Genomic DNA, 18833 nt, shown 5'->3' on the forward strand with positions numbered 1-18833 from the left:
AGTGTCTCCCTGCGCCAGAAGTCGGACTCGCTGGGCAAGCTGTACGACATGGACGACGCGCCCGAGCGGCGCGGCTGGGTGGAGCGCCTGCTGGCCTTCATGGACGAGCGCCGCACGCCCATCGCCGCCTGCCCCACCATCTCCAAGCAGCCGCTCGACCTCTACCGCCTCTACCTGCTCGTGCGCGAACGTGGCGGCTTCGTCGAGGTATGTAGCACCTGTCTTCACAAACTCTAACCTCCTTGAACACCTGGGCCATCATTTTTTTTCCAGGGCCCATAATCGGTCTCTCAAGAACAGAGCCTACCAAACCCATTTTGGAAAAAGGCACTTAGTCTGCAATGTATTCTAATGAAACTTGTGATCTATCTGTGATCTTTGTTCTATGACCATAAAAGTAGTACTCTGCTACGTTGCCCATACAGGTTGGTAATTTGAAAATTATTATCCTGCAAAAGATGTAACTTCAAGGTTTTTATAATTGCAAAATGTCGTTGTCTCGTAGTCTGATGAATGTTGCAAATCATAACATCCAAAGACATAAAGTCTGAGAATGTCACCAAGACATTGAAATATTATTAACAAAGGCGTATAAAACTTTAACTGCAATTTGTTGTTTTATACACATTCTGTTTAAAAAAATTTGAATTAGAAGGCTTTGGCTACGTAGTCGATAGGTTTCACTGCACTCAACAACGCAGTTTTACGTAGCTTCCTCTCCTACTTATACTTACTATAAAGGTAAGTCTTGCGTTCGAAACTGCATTCTATTTAGCTTACCATGCTAAAAGCCAAACAAATAAATATATAGAAGACGAGCGGTTGGTGTAATGCAATTCGGTTTTACAGTTTAAACGTTAACATTTGTAAACATTTGTATTCTCGAGTATCACTTTAACGGTGCTAGTAAAACCGACGCGCAGAGCGCCGATGCAACTGAGACTAATAGACTTCAGTGTGGATTTATGTTAGTGCATGTACCGTGCGCTTTATGTGAATAGGCGCCATAAACCCGGGCCTTTAACGATACTTAATAAATTTTTATCATTGTGGAGCCTCACCGTACAGCGCTAGTTGCACTCCGACGCGGACACTCGTGGCGCGATCACCTCGGCGACAGGAAAATATCTCGCTATTGGAGAATCGCCGGCATGGTCAGGTTTCCACTCGTTAACACGCGCGAGTTATCGCCTCCTCCACTGAGCACTAAACCTTCACACTTTATGTCCGACTTAACTGTCGCCTCGTGTACATTTGTTTACTTGAAAACTGCAAAGTGATTTTGTTGTTCGAACGTTTACTTATCATATGGATTATTACAGGTGACGAAGAATAAGACGTGGAAGGACATCGCGGGGTTGCTGGGCATCGGCGCGTCTTCCTCAGCTGCGTATACGCTTCGTAAACATTATACGAAGAATCTGCTCGCGTATGAGTGTCACTTCGACCGCGGCGGCATCGACCCGCAGCCAATTATCAACCAAGTCGAAGCCTCTACTAAGAAAAAGAGTGGCAAGTCCAACAGTACTTCGAGTACAGGTATAGTCGAAACATATTTATTTTAATTTAAAACATAATCCATGTTCGAGGAGAGGCCTATGCTCTGCAACGACTGTGCAAACGAGTCTTTTGTTCGATAATATAAAAAAAGGTTCTACATTTCAATAGGAAGTCGACCATATCCTTGTGTTACATAGTAGCCTGACTACAATTTTGTGCCTATTTACTTGTTCCTATTAATTCTGAAGGTTATAACATGCAGCGCAATATTTCTCAGCAGGGTCGTCAAATTCACAAGAGTCATTCCCGAGCGGCGGCGGGTCCGGGGGAGGCGCTCCCATGGACGGCTACGGCGGACAGTATGCCGGCTACCCGCCGCAGCCGAACCATTCGCAAGGTACACTACATTACTTGCTTATAGAAGACATAGTACCCTCGACTACCTCTCAATGTCGCTTCAATATTATTGCCTTACCAACAACTCCCCCTATTTGAAGATATAAAGTCATACCACATAAAAGAATAACAGCTTTTACACGGCACAGAAAAGAATGTAAAAGTAATTTTGCAGTTATCAAAAAAATGGGAGTGGTTGGTAAAGGCTCTAAATGCTAGTGTGAATAGACAGTCTCTGTAGACTGTAGTGGCATCGCGTCACTAGCACGGACGTTCACTGATAGGCTCTCTTGAATACCGTCGATATCAATTTCTTCAATATTTCTAATGGGAAAATTAGTCTCTATTGCCAAAAAATTACCTAAATAGAGTATGTAACAGTTTTGGTGGGTATTTAAAAGTATAGGGTGGGATTTCTGTGGTTTGAATGTTTTAATTGTATGTGGTGTCGACGATATTCATAGAGGCAGTCAGGCTAGCCCGCTGTACATGAGCTGCTAGTGTTAGCGCAGCCGAGCGCGCCAGTGCGACGTTGACACTGCACGATGCGACGCGCCGGCGCTTGTTTTATTTGTTTTGTGCCAACTAACGACTAACATCATACGGCTCATAACCGCTTCCCACTAACCCTTATGGCCTTACTACAAAAACTTAAACATCCGTTCAACACTTGTCTAAAAAAACGGCTGCAAAACAGACCTTACTTCAACGTCATTATCTGTCATTTTTTTAGACAAGTGTTCAACAGACGTTTAAAAGTTTTTGTGGTACGACGGTTACTGTCGTATCTCAGAGGAATTTAACAGCTGTCTATCTTATACACTGTAAATACAAAGAAAACATCTCTGGTTTCTACCCTTGTGGTCACACCGAGCACTTGGTGGCACAGATTAATTACGTACAGAGTACTCTCTCTACACAATGTAAACTTGGATTATGAACGTAATTAATAAAAGTCACTTCACGTCACGGTTCAGATTTGAAAACTGCTGAGGTAAATCTGCTTTATAAGAATATCTGCAGAACTTTGCACTCAGATTTTTTTTACATTGTTAGAAAGAGTTTCACTGTTCGTATTTATTCTGTGCGAGTAGCTAGTACAGAAATGAATGGAGGGTTAGCGTTCCTCTCGGGTACTTGTGGGTACAAAGACGTGTGGTTGTAGGCGGCGGGCCGGGCGGCGACAACCTAGCCGCCTCCAACCCGTTCGACGAGCCGCCGGGGCCCAGGAGACCCCCAGGTACTTAACACTTGCACTCTCCTCATGACGCGGGTACTCAACTCATTGATTGGGTCACTTCCAGTAGTATTGGTATGTTATGGGCCAGCTATGGCGGAGCGAAGCTAGGAGAATTTTGGTCTATCTACTATCTATATTATTCTTATTGAATTACTATCACAAGTGACATCTAAGCGACCTGATGTGAAAGTTGTGTTTATTGATTAAGGACTCTTTATTTCAATGACGACAATTTTCATGTTAATTTGCACTAATTTAGAAAGTTGTCCTGTATGTCTGTTCAATCCATTTGTTGAGTACTCCGTGGCCCATATCTTTGTCACATTTATTAACCCTTGTCCATTCGCATGATACCGGTAATAACATTGCACCTGCTAGTAACAGACAATTTAGTACTGTAGGTAACATACATTATTTCTGGTTATGTATATTTTGCCTTGTTCGATTAATATTAATGCACTAATAAATTGTTATTAAGTGTCAAAAGTTATGTAATTTCCTTCTTAGATTTTGTTCTCATTACGGTATCAAGTGATCGGAAATCCTTTGTACATTCAAATCAATATCTTGTGTGTGTTCGTGTATTTCTTGTAATATAGCTGTTATGGCCATCTTTTTATAATTTTTGCATAAAAATAAACATTAATTTATTTAGTGTTGTTTATTGTATAACATGCTAAATACATTTGCATGGTTATTTCTATAAATGAAAGGCGAATATTTTTATTATATAATTATGTATGCACGTGGTCTTCAACGTTGTAAATATTTCATAATTTTTCGTTGAATATATTTTTTTCTTTAATATGTATGTATGTCACTTCACAGGTTACCAACAAGGTTACGGGTATGAATACGGATCTCCTTACCAGCCGAACAGGCCTGTTTACCCTCCCTACGGTCCCGATGGTGACAGGTGGGTTCAAAATCAAGATTTTTCAATTAATATTACACTAGCCATTGTCTACTCGTGTCCTGTGGATCTATTACCCACACCCGGGTAATAAATTGCCTAGCTACGTTACTCGGCAAGAGTGGAGCTTTATGACAGTGAAAGAATTTTTCAAATCGGTTCAATAGTTTCGGAGCCTTCAAGCAATCAAAACAATGTTTCCTCTTTATTATATTAGTATAGATTAAAAATTTAGGACAAGTCACGTGGTTCTCCAATTTATTCACAACACATAGCGAAACACATTAGCTATTAAAATGGATATCGCTTGTTATCTCGGGGAATTCCTGTGAATGTTAGCAGTCATACTGCTCAAGGAAGGCCTCAGTTGGTAATCCGCGCGTTTGGTGCGAATGTGTGTCAGAATCATGATTTCATTTTATTTATTTTTTAGTAATATTTAAATGAGGTGGTGTTATTTATTTTTGTGAATGAAGAACATGATAGAAATGTGCGTAAAAATATTTATGATTCATCGATTCTATATTTTGCATACTTGTTAGGCATTAGCTGATTTGAAAATACATAGAAAGAACTGAATTGAGCAGTTCTTCCGTTATTATAAAGCGGTTATAAAACCTGTTTGGTTAGGCTAATTGGGTATTTGACTAGGTTAAAAATTCAATCCTATATCATATTCGTATGGCGAAGCGCTTTAAAATAATATCAGTTACATTCATCGTTTTGTTGTAAAAATATTTCAATTTTCTTATCGTTTTTATAAACAAAAGAAGTAGCAGCTTCAAGTGAAAAATTCATACAAAGTAACCGTTTTTGGCAGTTCGTCAAAAGTATTGTATTTGACTGGTTACACAAACCATATTGTATACAGACCTGTGTAATGGCGATGTGTTGCTAAGTGTGTTGTTGTCCCGCAGAGGGTACCGCGGGCAGTCAGTGGGCGGCGCGGCGGGCGGCGGCGGCGCGGGCGGCGAGTACCAACAGTACGGCTACGGCGCGGCCTACCGCGGCGCAGCGCCCGGCGCCGCCACGCCGCCGCCCGCGCAGCCCTACCCCGACTACTACCGCGCGCCGCACCCGCACCCGCACCCGCACCCGCAGCACCCGCCGCACCCGCCCATCTCGCCGCAGCAGCCGCCTATCGAGGTAACTACTACAAACATACACATAACCCTCTCAACTATGCTCATGAAGAACATAATCATTAGCGGAGATGTCATAAGGCAAAATCTCATAACAAAGTAGCGCGTCAACATGCGGGTGTTAGGGGGACGAGGGACGTTATACGCCTTCTTTTGAACCCAGATTTGTTAAAAATGAAGTCACCTATCAATCAAGAGCAGTGACAGATCTCTCAAGCAACCCGTACGCCTCGTCAGCGTTATAGTAAGTGATCATTTTGGTCATGCCCCCTTACGTTACCTGACTTAGCGAAGAAGGCGCTTGACCTACCTGCAGGCGCTTGACCTGAAGGCGCTTGACCTACCTGCCTTATGGCATCTCCGCTCATCTTTCCATCCTCCTTGATTATACATTACTGATGGTACTATGGATATGTTCGCGTGCTCATCAGTTCCTTTGATAGCTGGCAGACCTTTGTCTCTATGAGCATTTTCCCAAGGCCCCAACCATAAAGAAATAGAACTATTTTGATCAGACTGATGAGCACGACGCATCCATAACATGACTGTTAATTTGAAGCATCTTTCGGAGAATATGAATATGTACGACTTGATAATAAATATCAGTAAAAATATTCCGCATAAAAGTTGCTTCAAATTAATATATTATGTGTAGCATGAATCGTTACTTAAGTAGGCTGTTAGTCATTTGATATTATTTACCTCTTGTTTTCAATGTTCCAAATAATTTCATAGTAGGTACTCAAAATAAGAATGTCAAGATTGCATAATGACGAAAATATTTTTATTTCCTTAGAATGGAATGTCTCTAGTTCCACTTTCCTTGTAGCCAGCCTAAATTTGCCCTGCATGGTTAGCGAATAAGAAGACTAGAAAACATTAAGATTTGCTTACGTACGCACTATTACGTGATTGGTTGATGTTCAGTTATAAACTTATGTAAACCGCATATAATCTGTTTACATAAGTTTTTGTCTAAAGAGACTACAAAACTATAAAACATTAATAATTATGAATTGTATAATTTATTCCTCTTTGTTAGAACCACGAGCAACAGCCAATAACCTGTGCCATTTAGATTTTAAAGATCTATGCAGGAACTATCAAATGTTCATAGGTTTCAAAATTATCAAGTTAGCAGTAGCATACAAATTGCCAGATTCAACATACATATTTATGTATTACTTTTTTGTCAAATATACATATCAGAAATAACTATTTTAAGACCCAACACAAGTGCTGTTAAAATTTCAGCCGGAATTCAAGATGGTTGTAAAGCTGTACACCATACCATTTATTGTCCAATGTCTGTGTTGTGAAATTCATTACAAGTTTAGCTATATAGAATGGGAATTGTATAAATTGTGTGATGTATAGCTTAGAGGCGCTTATAGACGTCTCAAAGTCTCGCGTTATTTCGATGCAGACACCTTTCTGTACCTTGTACCTAGGTACAAATATTGTTTTGGCCATCCCTACACTGGTCAGTGCGACATTGAGACGTCTGAAAGCGTACAAGACAAAGTATAGGTGAGCGAGGTAACGTGTAATGGCTACCATACACGCTGCGGTCCGTCGGAAAGGTCCAACTGTTCAGGTATGCCTACACAGGAATGAGTGTGGAAATAGACTTTTACAGATTTTTGAGCCTGTGCAAAATGGAAAATCAATTCTTTCGGGTGAAGCTTCGGTACACCGAAATATTTTACTGACTTACGCAGGCACACCTGCACGTATGTCCTCTCCGGTAGACCGTAGCGTGTATGGCTTACATAAGGTATTGTCGCGTGGAACGGCAGTACGCAGTGAGTGACGGTTCTGTCTGGTGTGTAGATGTCGGGCGGCGCGGCCGTCAGTAACTTATTGAACTCGCAGCTCGCGCGCCAACTGGTGGCGCCGCTGTCGCCGACGCCCAGGCCCTACGTACGGACGCCCCGTTTGTACCACGCACTCAACACCGCTTCCCATCGATTGGCGATACGGTCTCATTCTCACCCGCACCACTGCTCAGTGCTCACGCGGCCCCTGACCACGATTCTCGTTTGCACACGATTTTATACAATACATAATGCATATCGTGTGCTGAAGACATCTTCGTCGAAATTCAGTTATGTCTTATGGGAAAGAAAATTAACTTGTAAGAAATAAGGATTGAATTTAAATACCTTGAGATGTATGGAGTAGTAAAACGAATCATTTATATCACTATCATTTTAAACAACTGTGAATTTTGCACTGTGTAGTTTTCACTTTTTGTATATCAAGTTTTTTTTTTTATATACGAGCATTAAATCACTATGTTACAAATACCATTCTAAGATTTCTTTATCTTTGATGTCTTCTCAAAGAACCTCCGAAGATCCGACATCAACTTTTTAAAAGGAATTGAGGGGGGGAGATTTAAACGATTATCGTGCGAAGGGCAAATCTCATTCGTGGTTTTGGCTTCATTTTTTTGAAATAATACCACTCGTTTGACAAAATTTAAGCTATCACTGTTAATTTTTCTTCTATTTTTGTTTAACAAAATTTTGGCTTGCGGTGTGATTAATTGGCTTTTCGGATTTTCGTCGTCGCTGGTCGTTTGGCTAAGCGATGGCTAAACAAAACTCGTCCACTAGCTCCTTCAAAATTTAACAAAAATAATCAAAACATGGAAGTAAAGGTTTAGAGTGTGTGGTGGTGGCTTTATATGAACAATTTTGGTCACTAAATCATGTGCATGCATTCAATTCACACAAATCATGTAAGCTTAGCTGTAAGTTAACGGAATCGTAGCTTTGTTTTTACAGCAATACGAATCGATCGAATGTATCAGTGTCACTCTGTCAAGATACGTAACATTATTTTACTTGATACCATGATACCTTCGGTTTATTTATGTATGAAATAATCATCTTAAAGCGAACACATTTGGGTGCACGGCCAGTGTAACAAAGTTATTTTAATGTTGCTTATTGTAACAAATATACCCCTCGTTATGGTTTGAACCGACAACATTCATTAAGATCCATTTTCACATTTATAAATTCCCTACATTTTGATAAAGGAACCCAAATCTCTTTTTGTACAAAGAATTTTCATTTTAAAATCATAGCGTTTATGTTTAATAAGTTAATAAATTTGAATTTTCACTGTTTTTTTTTTAATGTGTCGGTTTAAACCTATCTCCTGATTCCGGGGGCCTTGTTCGAGAGACAACAATCCAAGGAGCTCTATAAGTTGTCTCATCGAGCTTGACATCCGATGAAGGAGAGCGAGGAGCATACAAAGTAAACACTGTCGCTCATACGCCGTGCTGCGTGTCCACAGTATGGCGGCGGGAAGGCGCTAGGTGCGGGCGCACCCCCAGCTGCTGGGGCTCCCCGCAGACACCCCGACTTCGCGAAAGGCGAACCCGCGTACGGCGGCGCGGGCGTCGGCGGACCCGCGGGAGGAGCGGGCGCGGCGCCTGCGGGAAGTCCGGGGGCGGCCGCGGCCGGGGCCAGGTTCGGCGGCGCCTGGGGGAACTCCTTCCCTCGCGCGCCGGCGCCCCCCGCCCCCGCGGCACCCTGGCGCCCGCAGCCCGGAGCGCCGCAGCCACCTAACTGGACGCATCCGCCCTATTCCAATACGGTAACTATTTACTTTTGTATAAAATTTGTATTCGTGTATGATTTAATGTGTAATTTATGTTATTTATTTTCTATGGGCCTTAGATGCCTTATCCACTACCTAGTCTCTACATAAAACAGAGTAATTTGGTATGTAACATAAAATGCTTTAAATAAATATATTCGATTTCATTTACGATGAAGACAAATCTGTTCCAGCCGAGTGGAGGCCCCGCGTGGGGAGGCGCGCCGCGGCCGCCTACGCAAGACCCCTACAACTCCACCGCGCCCTCACCTGTAAGTGCTGCGCATCCTCGTCTTATATTGTCTTAACATACATAGTTTCATTGAATTCAGCTCTAACTGATTGCTTGTATTTCCAGGGCTCTGCGCCAGCTATGACAGCTCCCGGACAATTAAAGCGGGAGTTAACATTCCCTGCCGAGTGCGTGGAGGCGGCTGTCCCGACCGGGGAGAAGCGAAGAAGACTTACCAAGGCTGATGTCGCGCCCGTAGACGCGTGGCGCATCATGATGGCGCTCAAGTCCGGCTTGTTGGCCGAAACGTGTTGGGCGCTGGATATTCTTAATATTCTCCTGTTTGACGACAATTGCATAGGATACTTTGGCCTACAGCATATGCCCGGCCTGCTTGACTTATTACTTGAACACTTCCATAAGAGTCTTAGCGACGTATTCGATTCGCCGTCGAATGACGAGGGACCCTGGTACGCACCTCCCTCCAGTCCCGAGCCTGTGATCAAGAGTGCGAAAACCACGAGAGAACCGCGGGAGCCGCCCGACCCGAGCGACCGAGTACGCCTGCTCAACGGAGAGAACTACACGATGGAGTCGCGGCGGCGGCACCCCGTCGTGTACAAGCCCGACGACGAGCTGTTCGCGCCCGACGACGACGCCAGCCCCGAGACCGAGGACCACGACGTGCTCGAGCCCTGGCAGCTGGGCGGCGACAGCGGCGGCGCCGCGCACGTGCTGCCCGTGTTCCGCGCGGAGTTCCTGCACCTGCCCTTCGTGCGCGTCATGCCGGGCCAGCGGGCGCCCTCGCCGCCCGCGCCCGCGCCCGCCTCCCCCGCCGCCTCGCCCGCCGGCGACAACCTGGCGCCCGAGCCCATGGACCTGGAGCCGCCGCGCCGTGCGCTGGCCGTGCGCGACCCCGCCGGCGTGCTGCGCCGCCGCCGCCTGGCCGACTACGAGGACGAGTGCTACACGCGCGACGAGCCCAGCCTCAACCTCGTGGACGACACGCGCGACGCGCTCGCGCGCCGCTGCATCGCGCTCTCCAACATCCTGCGCGGCCTTACCTTCGTGCCCGGCAACGAGGCCGAGTTTTCACGCTCCGGCGCCTTTCTCGCGCTCGCCGGCAAGCTGCTGCTGCTGCACCACGAGCACGCGCCCCGGGCTGCCCGCGCCCGCGCCTACGAGCGCGCCGCCCGCGACGACGCCGACGCCGCCGCCTGCTGCTCCAGCCTGCGCGGCGGCGCCGAGTGGTGGTGGGACGCGCTGGCACAGCTGCGCGAGGACGCGCTTGTGTGCTGCGCTAATATTGCGGGCGGCGTGGAGCTGGCCGGCCAGCCCGAGGCCGTGGCGCGGCCGCTCCTAGACGGGCTATTACATTGGTCAGTGTGCCCGGCCGCGGTGGCCGGGGATGCGCCGCCGGCGGCGGGCGCGGCGTCGCCACTGTCGCCGCGGCGGCTGGCGCTGGAGGCGCTGTGCAAGCTGTGCGTGACGGACGCCAACGTGGACCTGGTGCTGGCGACGCCGCCGCGCGGGCGCATCGCGGCGCTGTGCGCGGGGCTGGCGCGGGACCTGTGCCGGCCGGAGCGGCCGGTGGTGCGCGAGTTCGCCGTGAACCTGCTGCACTACCTGGCGGGCGCGGGCGGCGCGGCGGCGCGGGAGGTGGCGCTGCACGCGCCGGCCGTGGCGCAGCTGGTGGCGTTCATCGAGCGCGCGGAGCAGACGGCGCTGGGCGTGGCCAACCAGCACGGCGTGGCGGCGCTGCGCGACAACCCCGACGCCATGGGCACGTCGCTGGACATGCTGCGCCGCGCCGCCGCCACGCTGCTGCGCCTGGCCGAGCACCCCGAGAACCGGCCGCTCATCCGCCGGCACGAGCGGCGCCTGCTGTCGCTGGTCATGTCGCAGATCCTGGACCAGAAGGTGGCGCACGAGCTGGCCGACGTGCTGTTCCAGTGCAGCCAGGGCCGCGCCGAGCCCGAGGACTAGTGCGCGGACGCTGTACCCGTGGGTACGTGTACATATAGTGATACGGACTACTGTGACTGTGACGCGACTCCGACCTCAGTATAGCGGTGTCTCAAGTGTTAGGCTGTACGATCCGATTTTGTTATTTATGTCCATGATGATTTATTTACAACAAGAATGTCAATGTGCTATAATCGATTTCTATTGTTCGATTGTGAAAAGATGTATTATAACACGTAATTTTGATTTTTATAATAAAATGGGACTTGAATCTGTTTATTGGTTTTATGATGGAGATTTTATACCGAGTACCTTTAGCGCCTTTGTCTATAAGAGAAAACGTAGTGGAGTGTGAGGAGCTTATGTGGGCTATAAGTTTAATTAAGTTTAATGTGAATTACAATAATCTATAATATATTGAAATTGAATCTGAATTTTATTTTTTTTCATGAATTGGCATTTTCAAATTTAGTAAACCTTAAATACCAAATTAAAATTAAGTAGGTGTAGTCAAAATTAAATGTTAGAGTTTATTTTTGCAAAATGAAAACAGATGTGCACCTTATTTAAGTTTTTTATCGCCGTAACGTAACGTAAAAGATTACCGAGGCATCCAATATATTGTAAAATCATTCAATAGTATAACTGGCACATCTAAGGGTAAACACACAAAACGATCTACAGTTTTTTCGTTTTCCTCTAAAAGAATTTGATAGGTGAGTATAGAATGAGCATTCTAAAATCTTCAACTCGGCATTTATGGTTTGATTCGGCTACGGCTTCTTTTAATTGAAAGCTGTTCTTACACTTATTTTAACGCCTGAACCGATTGATTAGCATTCCAGAATAAGTTAGTTATGTGGGACCCTGGAACCCGTTAAAGTGGGTGGGTGAGTTAAAAAGACACGAATAACTAAGAAATTCATTTACCTTGGCCAAATGTTGTGCCGTGTCTCGTCTCTTCTGGATCTTCCACTTTTAGAGAGGTCTGATATCTTCAGTTTAGACATGAAACAAAATGGGGTACAATATTAGTAAGAGTCATCAATGCAAGTTGACTGTAGACCTTGGCTCACTATCCACGAACCACCCCCACTCCAAAATTCTTGTTATCCACTATCCGAATTCCATAGTAAAGGTAGAGGGCTCGTACATCTATGCTAGATATTGTATAAGTTGAGTTTGGCAGACATCGTGTAACTCTGGCAAGCTAGAATCTGACTTTTGCGTTGAGCAGAATTCTTATTTCAACTTTACAGACACAATTGTCATCCCTCACTTTTGACCGTGTATATTTGGATAACATTTTTTTTAAATTCCTTTTTCTTCATATCGTAAAATATTCTAAAACACCATATTTGTAACAGTGATGAGAATAATAGAAATAAATTAGTTTAGGATAATTGATCTCCAATGTCGGGAGATCCATTCGACTTTATACGATGGAGTGTCAGTCGAGCGATAGTAAAAAATTGTTCAAAGTATTCGACGCGTCTAAACGCAAGAGGATTAGGAAAAAACGTGAAGGGCTCGACGATACCAACTCTGTAGTGACTGACGATTCTACTAGCGTAAGTATTATATTTACAGTTGACTTCCCAAATGCTGTTGCAGTAGTGAAGTGCCCATGTTATTTACAATTTATCAACTTAACCATCTGAGAAGCAGGTAAGTAGGCAATTCTGCGGCCTCAAATGATACGAAGATCTGAAATTTCGATATCGAATTTCGATTGGTTTTGAATATCGTGGCAATACTAGTTTGTGCAAAATGTTATAATAATCACAGGGTTGTCAAGCCAACTGTCGAGTGCCCTCCACCAAAGCTAGTTTACAAGAAATATCTACTGTACAGAATTTAACTGGACAGCAAGATGGAAATACTACGAAAAGGTTTACACCTACAATATTTTTTATTTTAAGTGCAGTAAGCTATACCAGTAAGTAATCAGAAATTAATAATTATTTTGGATGTTTACCTAACAGACTAATATTTATTTTTCATATCTCCCTATCTCCCATTTTCTGTTTGTCACAAACGGTTACAACATTTTAGTTAATATGGCACTTTCCACAGCTGCATTATTTTTTTTTAACAATTGCATTTTACGATAGATACACTAGTTAGCATGAAAAATAAAAATAATTTCATTATTTCCGATACTAAGTATTCAATGTAATTAGGGACAGAGACAGCAGTCCTTCAATGTCGCGGTCTCCCGTCGAGTTGCGCCGAACGTCGCGGTCGCCACGGCGTCATCGCCGATCTACGTACGGTCCTATAACTCTTCAGCTGAGTTCTATCGCTTAGTGTTACCTTAGATATGTGAAGTGTTTTTAAATTACATTTTGATACTCGAGCACATCATTCATAAATACTAAGTTTGTGTAGATTCCTGGCTTTATTTTTTCAAAGATAGCTTCAGATAAAGTGATAGGTATATCAGTGATAGCTACACTTTTTCTGTAACTTGGTGGTCTTGCTTTTTTACACATTAGCATTTTAACTGTAGGTATATCAGTGTAGGTCGGGACAAAAGTTGTTGCGCATCTGTATACAAGTAATAATAAATTGATACGCGGCCAAGACCGCTGAAAGCTACTAACTAATATTGTAATTTTATATTACAGGAGAGAAGGCATCTCTCTGGCTTTGAAAGCAGGTCTCGTTTCAACCCCGCGCTCCATATCGCCACGACAGGTCCATATTATAATTATTATCTTAATTAAAAGTACTTCTAATTCGGTAATTAAATGTATTATCCAATTATGTAGGAAGGCGTTGTGGAATCCATACCACAAGATCAGGATTCGTTCATATACGCCTTTCTCGAGGAAGCCATCAAAAGGGACAAAAAGAAGTAAGTTCAATACATTTATAAATCACGGAGATGTTAGTTTAATTTAAATGCTGAAATTAAATTATGAAACAAAAACCTGTTTATACGACTTAATGTAGGTATGTGAATAATAAAAAAAACAAGCTTTTTGTAACGCTTCCTAGATAGTCATGAGTTGTGATCTGAACTCAGAGCGTGTGCAAAATTTCATCCTAATCGAAGACCGGTAAGTGGGTCAAATTAAGAGTCCAAGATTTAATCACATACATAGTTACAAGTGAAGCTAAAAACAAGCTTGGTGTTAATAAATAAATAGGTGTGTTAGTTGGGATGTAGCTTTCTATGGTTTGTCATTTGCAGACAGAGACACGCTCGTCGGCGTGAAGAGCGGCGCATGAGTCGCGAGGACGAACGCGAGGTGTCGGCGCCGCGCGACCGACACCGACATCATCACAGGGACCGCCATAGAGACGATGTTCCTTCTAGAGAGCATGACAAGTATGACCTGACTCCATGAAGGTCCATTATTGGACCTTTAGAAGTAAAGACTATTTAGGTGTGATGGTTGGGAACAGTGGTAACCATAACTTTTGGGAGAAGACCACACAAAGATAAAAAAGACGCCTATGTTTCCTATGCGAACTTGACGATTGATGTGTTCGTAATGATGTCGTCTTGCGCGTGCGTGGTTGACGATACGGAGCTACAATTTTTTACAATACGATTGTTACGGATTTCTGTAATATTTTTTATAGAGACTGCTTCTAGTATTGTATCTTTTCAGACCACCAAAAGAAGTGTCTCCTGCCGCAGCTATAGACCAAACTATTCTGTTTGAAACTTTTGCAAAGCTTTGTGCTCAAATGAACGACAAGAATAGTCACTGTTACCAAGTAGTAAGCATAATTTTAAGTACTTACGTATTTGTAATAATAACTTAATCTTAGTGTATTAAGGTATTCAATATAAGACAATTTTACAGGCTCGTACCCAGAGTCACAAGTCGTTACAATGTGAAGTAGTTTCGAGACGAGAAACGTATGAAACGGATCGTCACCCAGTTAGATTAACTCATGTAAGATCACGAGAAATGGTGCCCGCGTCCAGGATCAGGAGCCAGGAGAATTTTGCGGGGAAAGTCCGCAGCCATGAAAGAATTCCCGGCGTTAACCAAGTTGATCGCGTGAAGCAAGATAAATGTATGTGTTACTATGAAAAGGAAAATCCTAAGTACTCTAGCAAACTGGATATGACAAGATCAAGGACGCGGCCTATGGAAGACGACAGGTACCGCGATTACCCTCCGGCTGTCGTTCCCACTAGGAGTTGCATTGACCCTTACCGACCACGGCCTGCGGATAGTCGGGAATATCGTGATTACGACAGGGACGTGAGAAATAGGCATTATGAAGATGATAAAAAGAGGTTCTTTGAGCAAAAAACCAGTAGGAGTTTCGACGTGCATCGAGAAGGGTACGAAGACGATCGGAACAACTGCCGGAGGACTACACGAAGTGACACGAAGGACAGACGTTACGATGAGCGAGACAAAAGGTACGACGAGGTAGGCAAGTACTATGACGAGAAACCTCTGGAAGCGCGGGATAGGAATGCCATATCGAACAAAGACCGGCGTTGGAAGAGGAATGGGGACAGGTTCGAGAGGAACTCTGTCGTGTCGCGGGATGATGACTATAGAGATAGGGACAGAGACCGGGACAGGGATAGGGATAGAGATCGGGATCGGTATTCTGAGAGAGAGAGGGACTCCGGCTTGAGTGTAGCTGATGGGGAGACGAGCACTATGAGTGCCAGGAGTAACTATCTGAAGGTTGTAAAGGTAAGTACTGTTAACTTATTGAGTACATACACTATATAATTAAAATGTGACCTGAATTCATGGCTATGCTGATTTATATTGCAGCAAGAGATAGCAGAACAGCGAGAGGCGATGGACAAAATGATGAAACTCTGGAAGGAGCTGATGAGATGTTTTAAGGGTATTTCCCAGACTCAAGTACAGGACAAGAATATGAAAGTAATTAATGTTTTATTATAATCCGATCTATTAGACAATAACACTTTGGCGCTCAGTAATAAAACATAGCCTTATCGTTTTCCCCATATTTTATAGACTTTTTGCCTTTGCACAGAGCTTTTTGTCAAATGTGCCCCTTTATTTGTACCTATGCTTCATCCTGTGCTTTCACCGATTTCTTTTTATTTACCTTCACCGACGTTTGTGAGCCTACAATGTAATTCTGCAACTCAATATTTGAGCACCTTCGCGGGCCGATTATGCTGAAATTGTTTACCCACTCAAAAAAAAACTAAATTTGACTATTAATAGGGTTCCGTAGTAGACTAGTTTATTTTCTAAACATATTATTTGCGTAGGACTCTGCAGCGAACGTGCGCGAATCGGCAGCGGCACAACTGCGTCTATGGCGCGAGTGTATGCGAAGGTACGAAACCGTCGCCAGGGACGTCGGTGATACGGACGCTAGGCTTATGGTAAGGACTGTGAAGGGAGTGTCGTAGTAGGATATTTATGACTATCATGCATAGCCAAGGTTTTCAACCTACACGGAAGTCAAGAATATATTATTTTTTTTTACGGAAAGGTATTGCGAGAAAATTGAAAATAATGGTCAGGCATTTGATGTTCATGTAAAAGTAGATAATTGTAGTACACGTAGTAAAGTAGGTACTTACCTATTATTGTCTTGATCGACGTTTCGATTGCCGCTTTTTGCAATTTTTATTTGCTGCAGTTATGAGCAGAATGATGATTTGACATGAAAATACTGTATTACCCTCAAAGTAATAGTTACTACCGGATTGCCAGTGTCACACACAACCCATTTTATTACTAAAGGCTTACAACAGACTATAGGCTAGTATTGTAATTCAGGAGGAGATCAAGAAGCAGCGTTCAGAAATGGCAGAGATGGCCAACATGTGGCAGGAGTGCCTGCAGCGGTATCGAGACATGAGCAACGATTTCAATAACCTTAAACAACAGGTACCTACAATTTATTGGCTGTTATAATATTCTGTCTATCTGTGATTTATGTTGATGTCTATTTGACATTATTTATATTTTGCTAATATCTAAAAGAGATAATAATTAGAACACGATCTTTTAACACTGTCGGTCAGCACAGCAGCGATTGTTTTTTTTTGTTAGTACTCAAAAATACTTTTAAATTTTTTACTTGCCAAACTTTTGATGGCAAATATTAAAATGCTACTTCAACAATATAATTATCTAATTACATGTGGTTACGAAGTTGGTGACTCCGGAGAGTCCTACGCGGCAGGCCGCCCCGCCGCTGGTCTGTGCGGAGGGCGAGGGCACCATGCCCACCGCGACCTACCGACTGCCGCCTAACTTCCCACCACCAGTAAGTTGTACTTAGCTAGTAGGTTCCTATTGTACATTATTAGGATTGGGATACGTATCTCGTACAGTCCAGTGTCTCGGTGGTCTTCAAAGGCCGATAATCTTGTTACTTGGTATAGGTATGTACTATGTACTACGTTATTTACTTCATCTCAGTATCAACATTTGTATTCTATTGGGAGGTAGGTCTGTTTATTCCCAAATCTCCTCCTATCGAACATCATCCGTTGTAAAGGACCACACAGTCTCCGAAAAAACCCTGACAAACAGCAGGCCAGAACTAAATGATCACATACTCCTCTTGTATCTACAGCCTTTCAAGCCCAGGAACGTTGAAGTTGCAATCATATATCTACACTAGCCGTTTTCCCGCGGTTTCACCCGCGTCCCGTGGGAGCTACTGCCCGCACCGGGATAAAATATAGCCTATGATACTCGTGGATAATGTAGCTTTCGAATGGTGAAAGAATGATTAAAAACGGTCCTTTAGTTTTTGAGCCTATTCATTACAACCAAACAAACAAACAAAGTTTTCCTCTTTATAATATTAGTATAGACAAACAAACAAAGTTTTCCTCTTTATAATATTAGTATAGATAAATGGAGCTCTTAATTGTTCATGATTGCTTCAATCCCTCTTGTATCAACAGCCCTTTAAGCCCAGGAACGTTGAAGGTTCAAATTGTTCAAACTGTGATTCCGTCAATAAACTTGAGTCCTCATTTCTCTCCAGCACATAGCAGGTCCCCCGGCTGGGTACACGGCGGGCGGGTCCCCGCTGCGCAGCCGTGCGTCGGCGCCGCCCGCGTGGTGGTGGTGCCCGGAGGCGCCGGCGCGCTCGCCTCGCCGCCGCTCCTCGCCCGAGTCGCGAGCCTCGCGGGATCGGGACCGCAGGCATCGCCATAAAGATAGAGGTACGTACCTAGCCTTCTGGGTGTTGTTCTATTCTTCTATTTTGGGTGTTTTACCCCATCATCCTCCGCGCCGTTTTCCCAACTATGTGGGGGTCGGCTTCCAGTCTAAACGGATGTAGCTGAGTACCAGTGTTTTACAAGCAGCGTCTGCCCTATCTGACCTCCTCAACCCAGTTACCCGGTTTTACTATTTCTTTCAATCTCCACTTACGCTTTCTCACGTCATAACGGCTGAGGGACTGAAAACTTTCAATTAATTCCCTTATTTATTTTTGTAATTTATTTTATTTCTTTTCTAGAGGAGACCAGATACAAGGAGAAATCTTCGAAACCTTCTGCGGCACGTTCGGAGCACAGGCACAGAAAAAGATGAGACTCAAATATCCAACATAAAATTCTCGTTACGACAACACATCACACGTTAGCATACACGAGAAATTTTCTAAAGTTTAGAACTAAGAAAAAATGTATAAGTAATTGAAAATTGGTGCATTGTGTTCGATGAAATTGTATTGTATACCTAGTTTGATTTTGAAGAATGTATCATGTATCAAGTGATTTTTGACTGTTGTTGCAAATAACTCATATAAACATATAAAACGACTTTTGCAGTTTCATTATTTTTCTTTTATCTTTAACAAATTAAAATCCATAATCTTGACAAAAGA

General features: G+C 43.9%; 2 protein-coding genes across 15 annotated transcripts in view; both read left to right on the top strand.

Moving 5' to 3' along the window:
• Positions 1-11281, top strand: part of LOC110377247 (trithorax group protein osa) — a 97969-nt gene extending 86688 nt beyond the window's left edge. For 4 of the 11 annotated variants that reach the window (XM_049837737.2, XM_049837742.2, XM_049837740.2 and 1 more), the window contains 10 exons: positions 19-207; positions 1323-1539; positions 1778-1897; positions 3062-3136; positions 3965-4052; positions 4967-5195; positions 7025-7114; positions 8504-8806; positions 9004-9081; positions 9168-11281. In XM_049837737.2, coding sequence (XP_049693694.2) covers positions 19-207; positions 1323-1539; positions 1778-1897; positions 3062-3136; positions 3965-4052; positions 4967-5195; positions 7025-7114; positions 8504-8806; positions 9004-9081; positions 9168-11027 — 3249 coding nt within the window. In that variant the 3' untranslated portion in view covers positions 11028-11281. The remainder of the gene's footprint in view (positions 1-18; positions 208-1322; positions 1540-1777; positions 1898-3061; positions 3137-3964; positions 4053-4966; positions 5196-7024; positions 7115-8503; positions 8807-9003; positions 9082-9167) is intronic. The other 7 variants (XM_049837739.2, XM_049837741.2, XM_049837747.2 and 4 more) reach the window with 5 other exon arrangements.
• Positions 11282-11907: 626 nt separating this feature from the next.
• Positions 11908-18769, top strand: LOC110377275 (zinc finger CCCH domain-containing protein 13). Of its 4 annotated transcripts, none has more exons than XM_021336099.3 (14): positions 11911-12577; positions 12795-12898; positions 13190-13276; positions 13637-13706; positions 13781-13866; positions 14206-14343; positions 14630-14741; positions 14828-15685; positions 15770-15883; positions 16243-16359; positions 16763-16870; positions 17139-17252; positions 17985-18165; positions 18465-18769. In XM_021336099.3, the coding sequence occupies exons 1-14, from the start codon at positions 12449-12451 to the stop codon at positions 18536-18538; spliced, it is 2292 nt and encodes a 763-aa protein (XP_021191774.3). In that variant the 5' UTR covers positions 11911-12448; the 3' UTR covers positions 18539-18769. The 4 variants fall into 4 exon arrangements, with proteins under 4 accessions (XP_049693720.2, XP_021191774.3, XP_049693719.2 ...); XM_021336098.3 differs by having other exon boundaries at positions 12163-12577; positions 16760-16870; XM_049837763.2 differs by lacking the exon at positions 17139-17252 and having other exon boundaries at positions 11908-12577.
• Positions 18770-18833: the final 64 nt, after the last annotated feature.

This window comes from Helicoverpa armigera, chromosome 23 (genome assembly GCF_030705265.1).
Source record: "Helicoverpa armigera isolate CAAS_96S chromosome 23, ASM3070526v1, whole genome shotgun sequence".
Lineage (NCBI taxonomy): Eukaryota > Metazoa > Arthropoda > Insecta > Lepidoptera > Noctuidae > Helicoverpa > Helicoverpa armigera.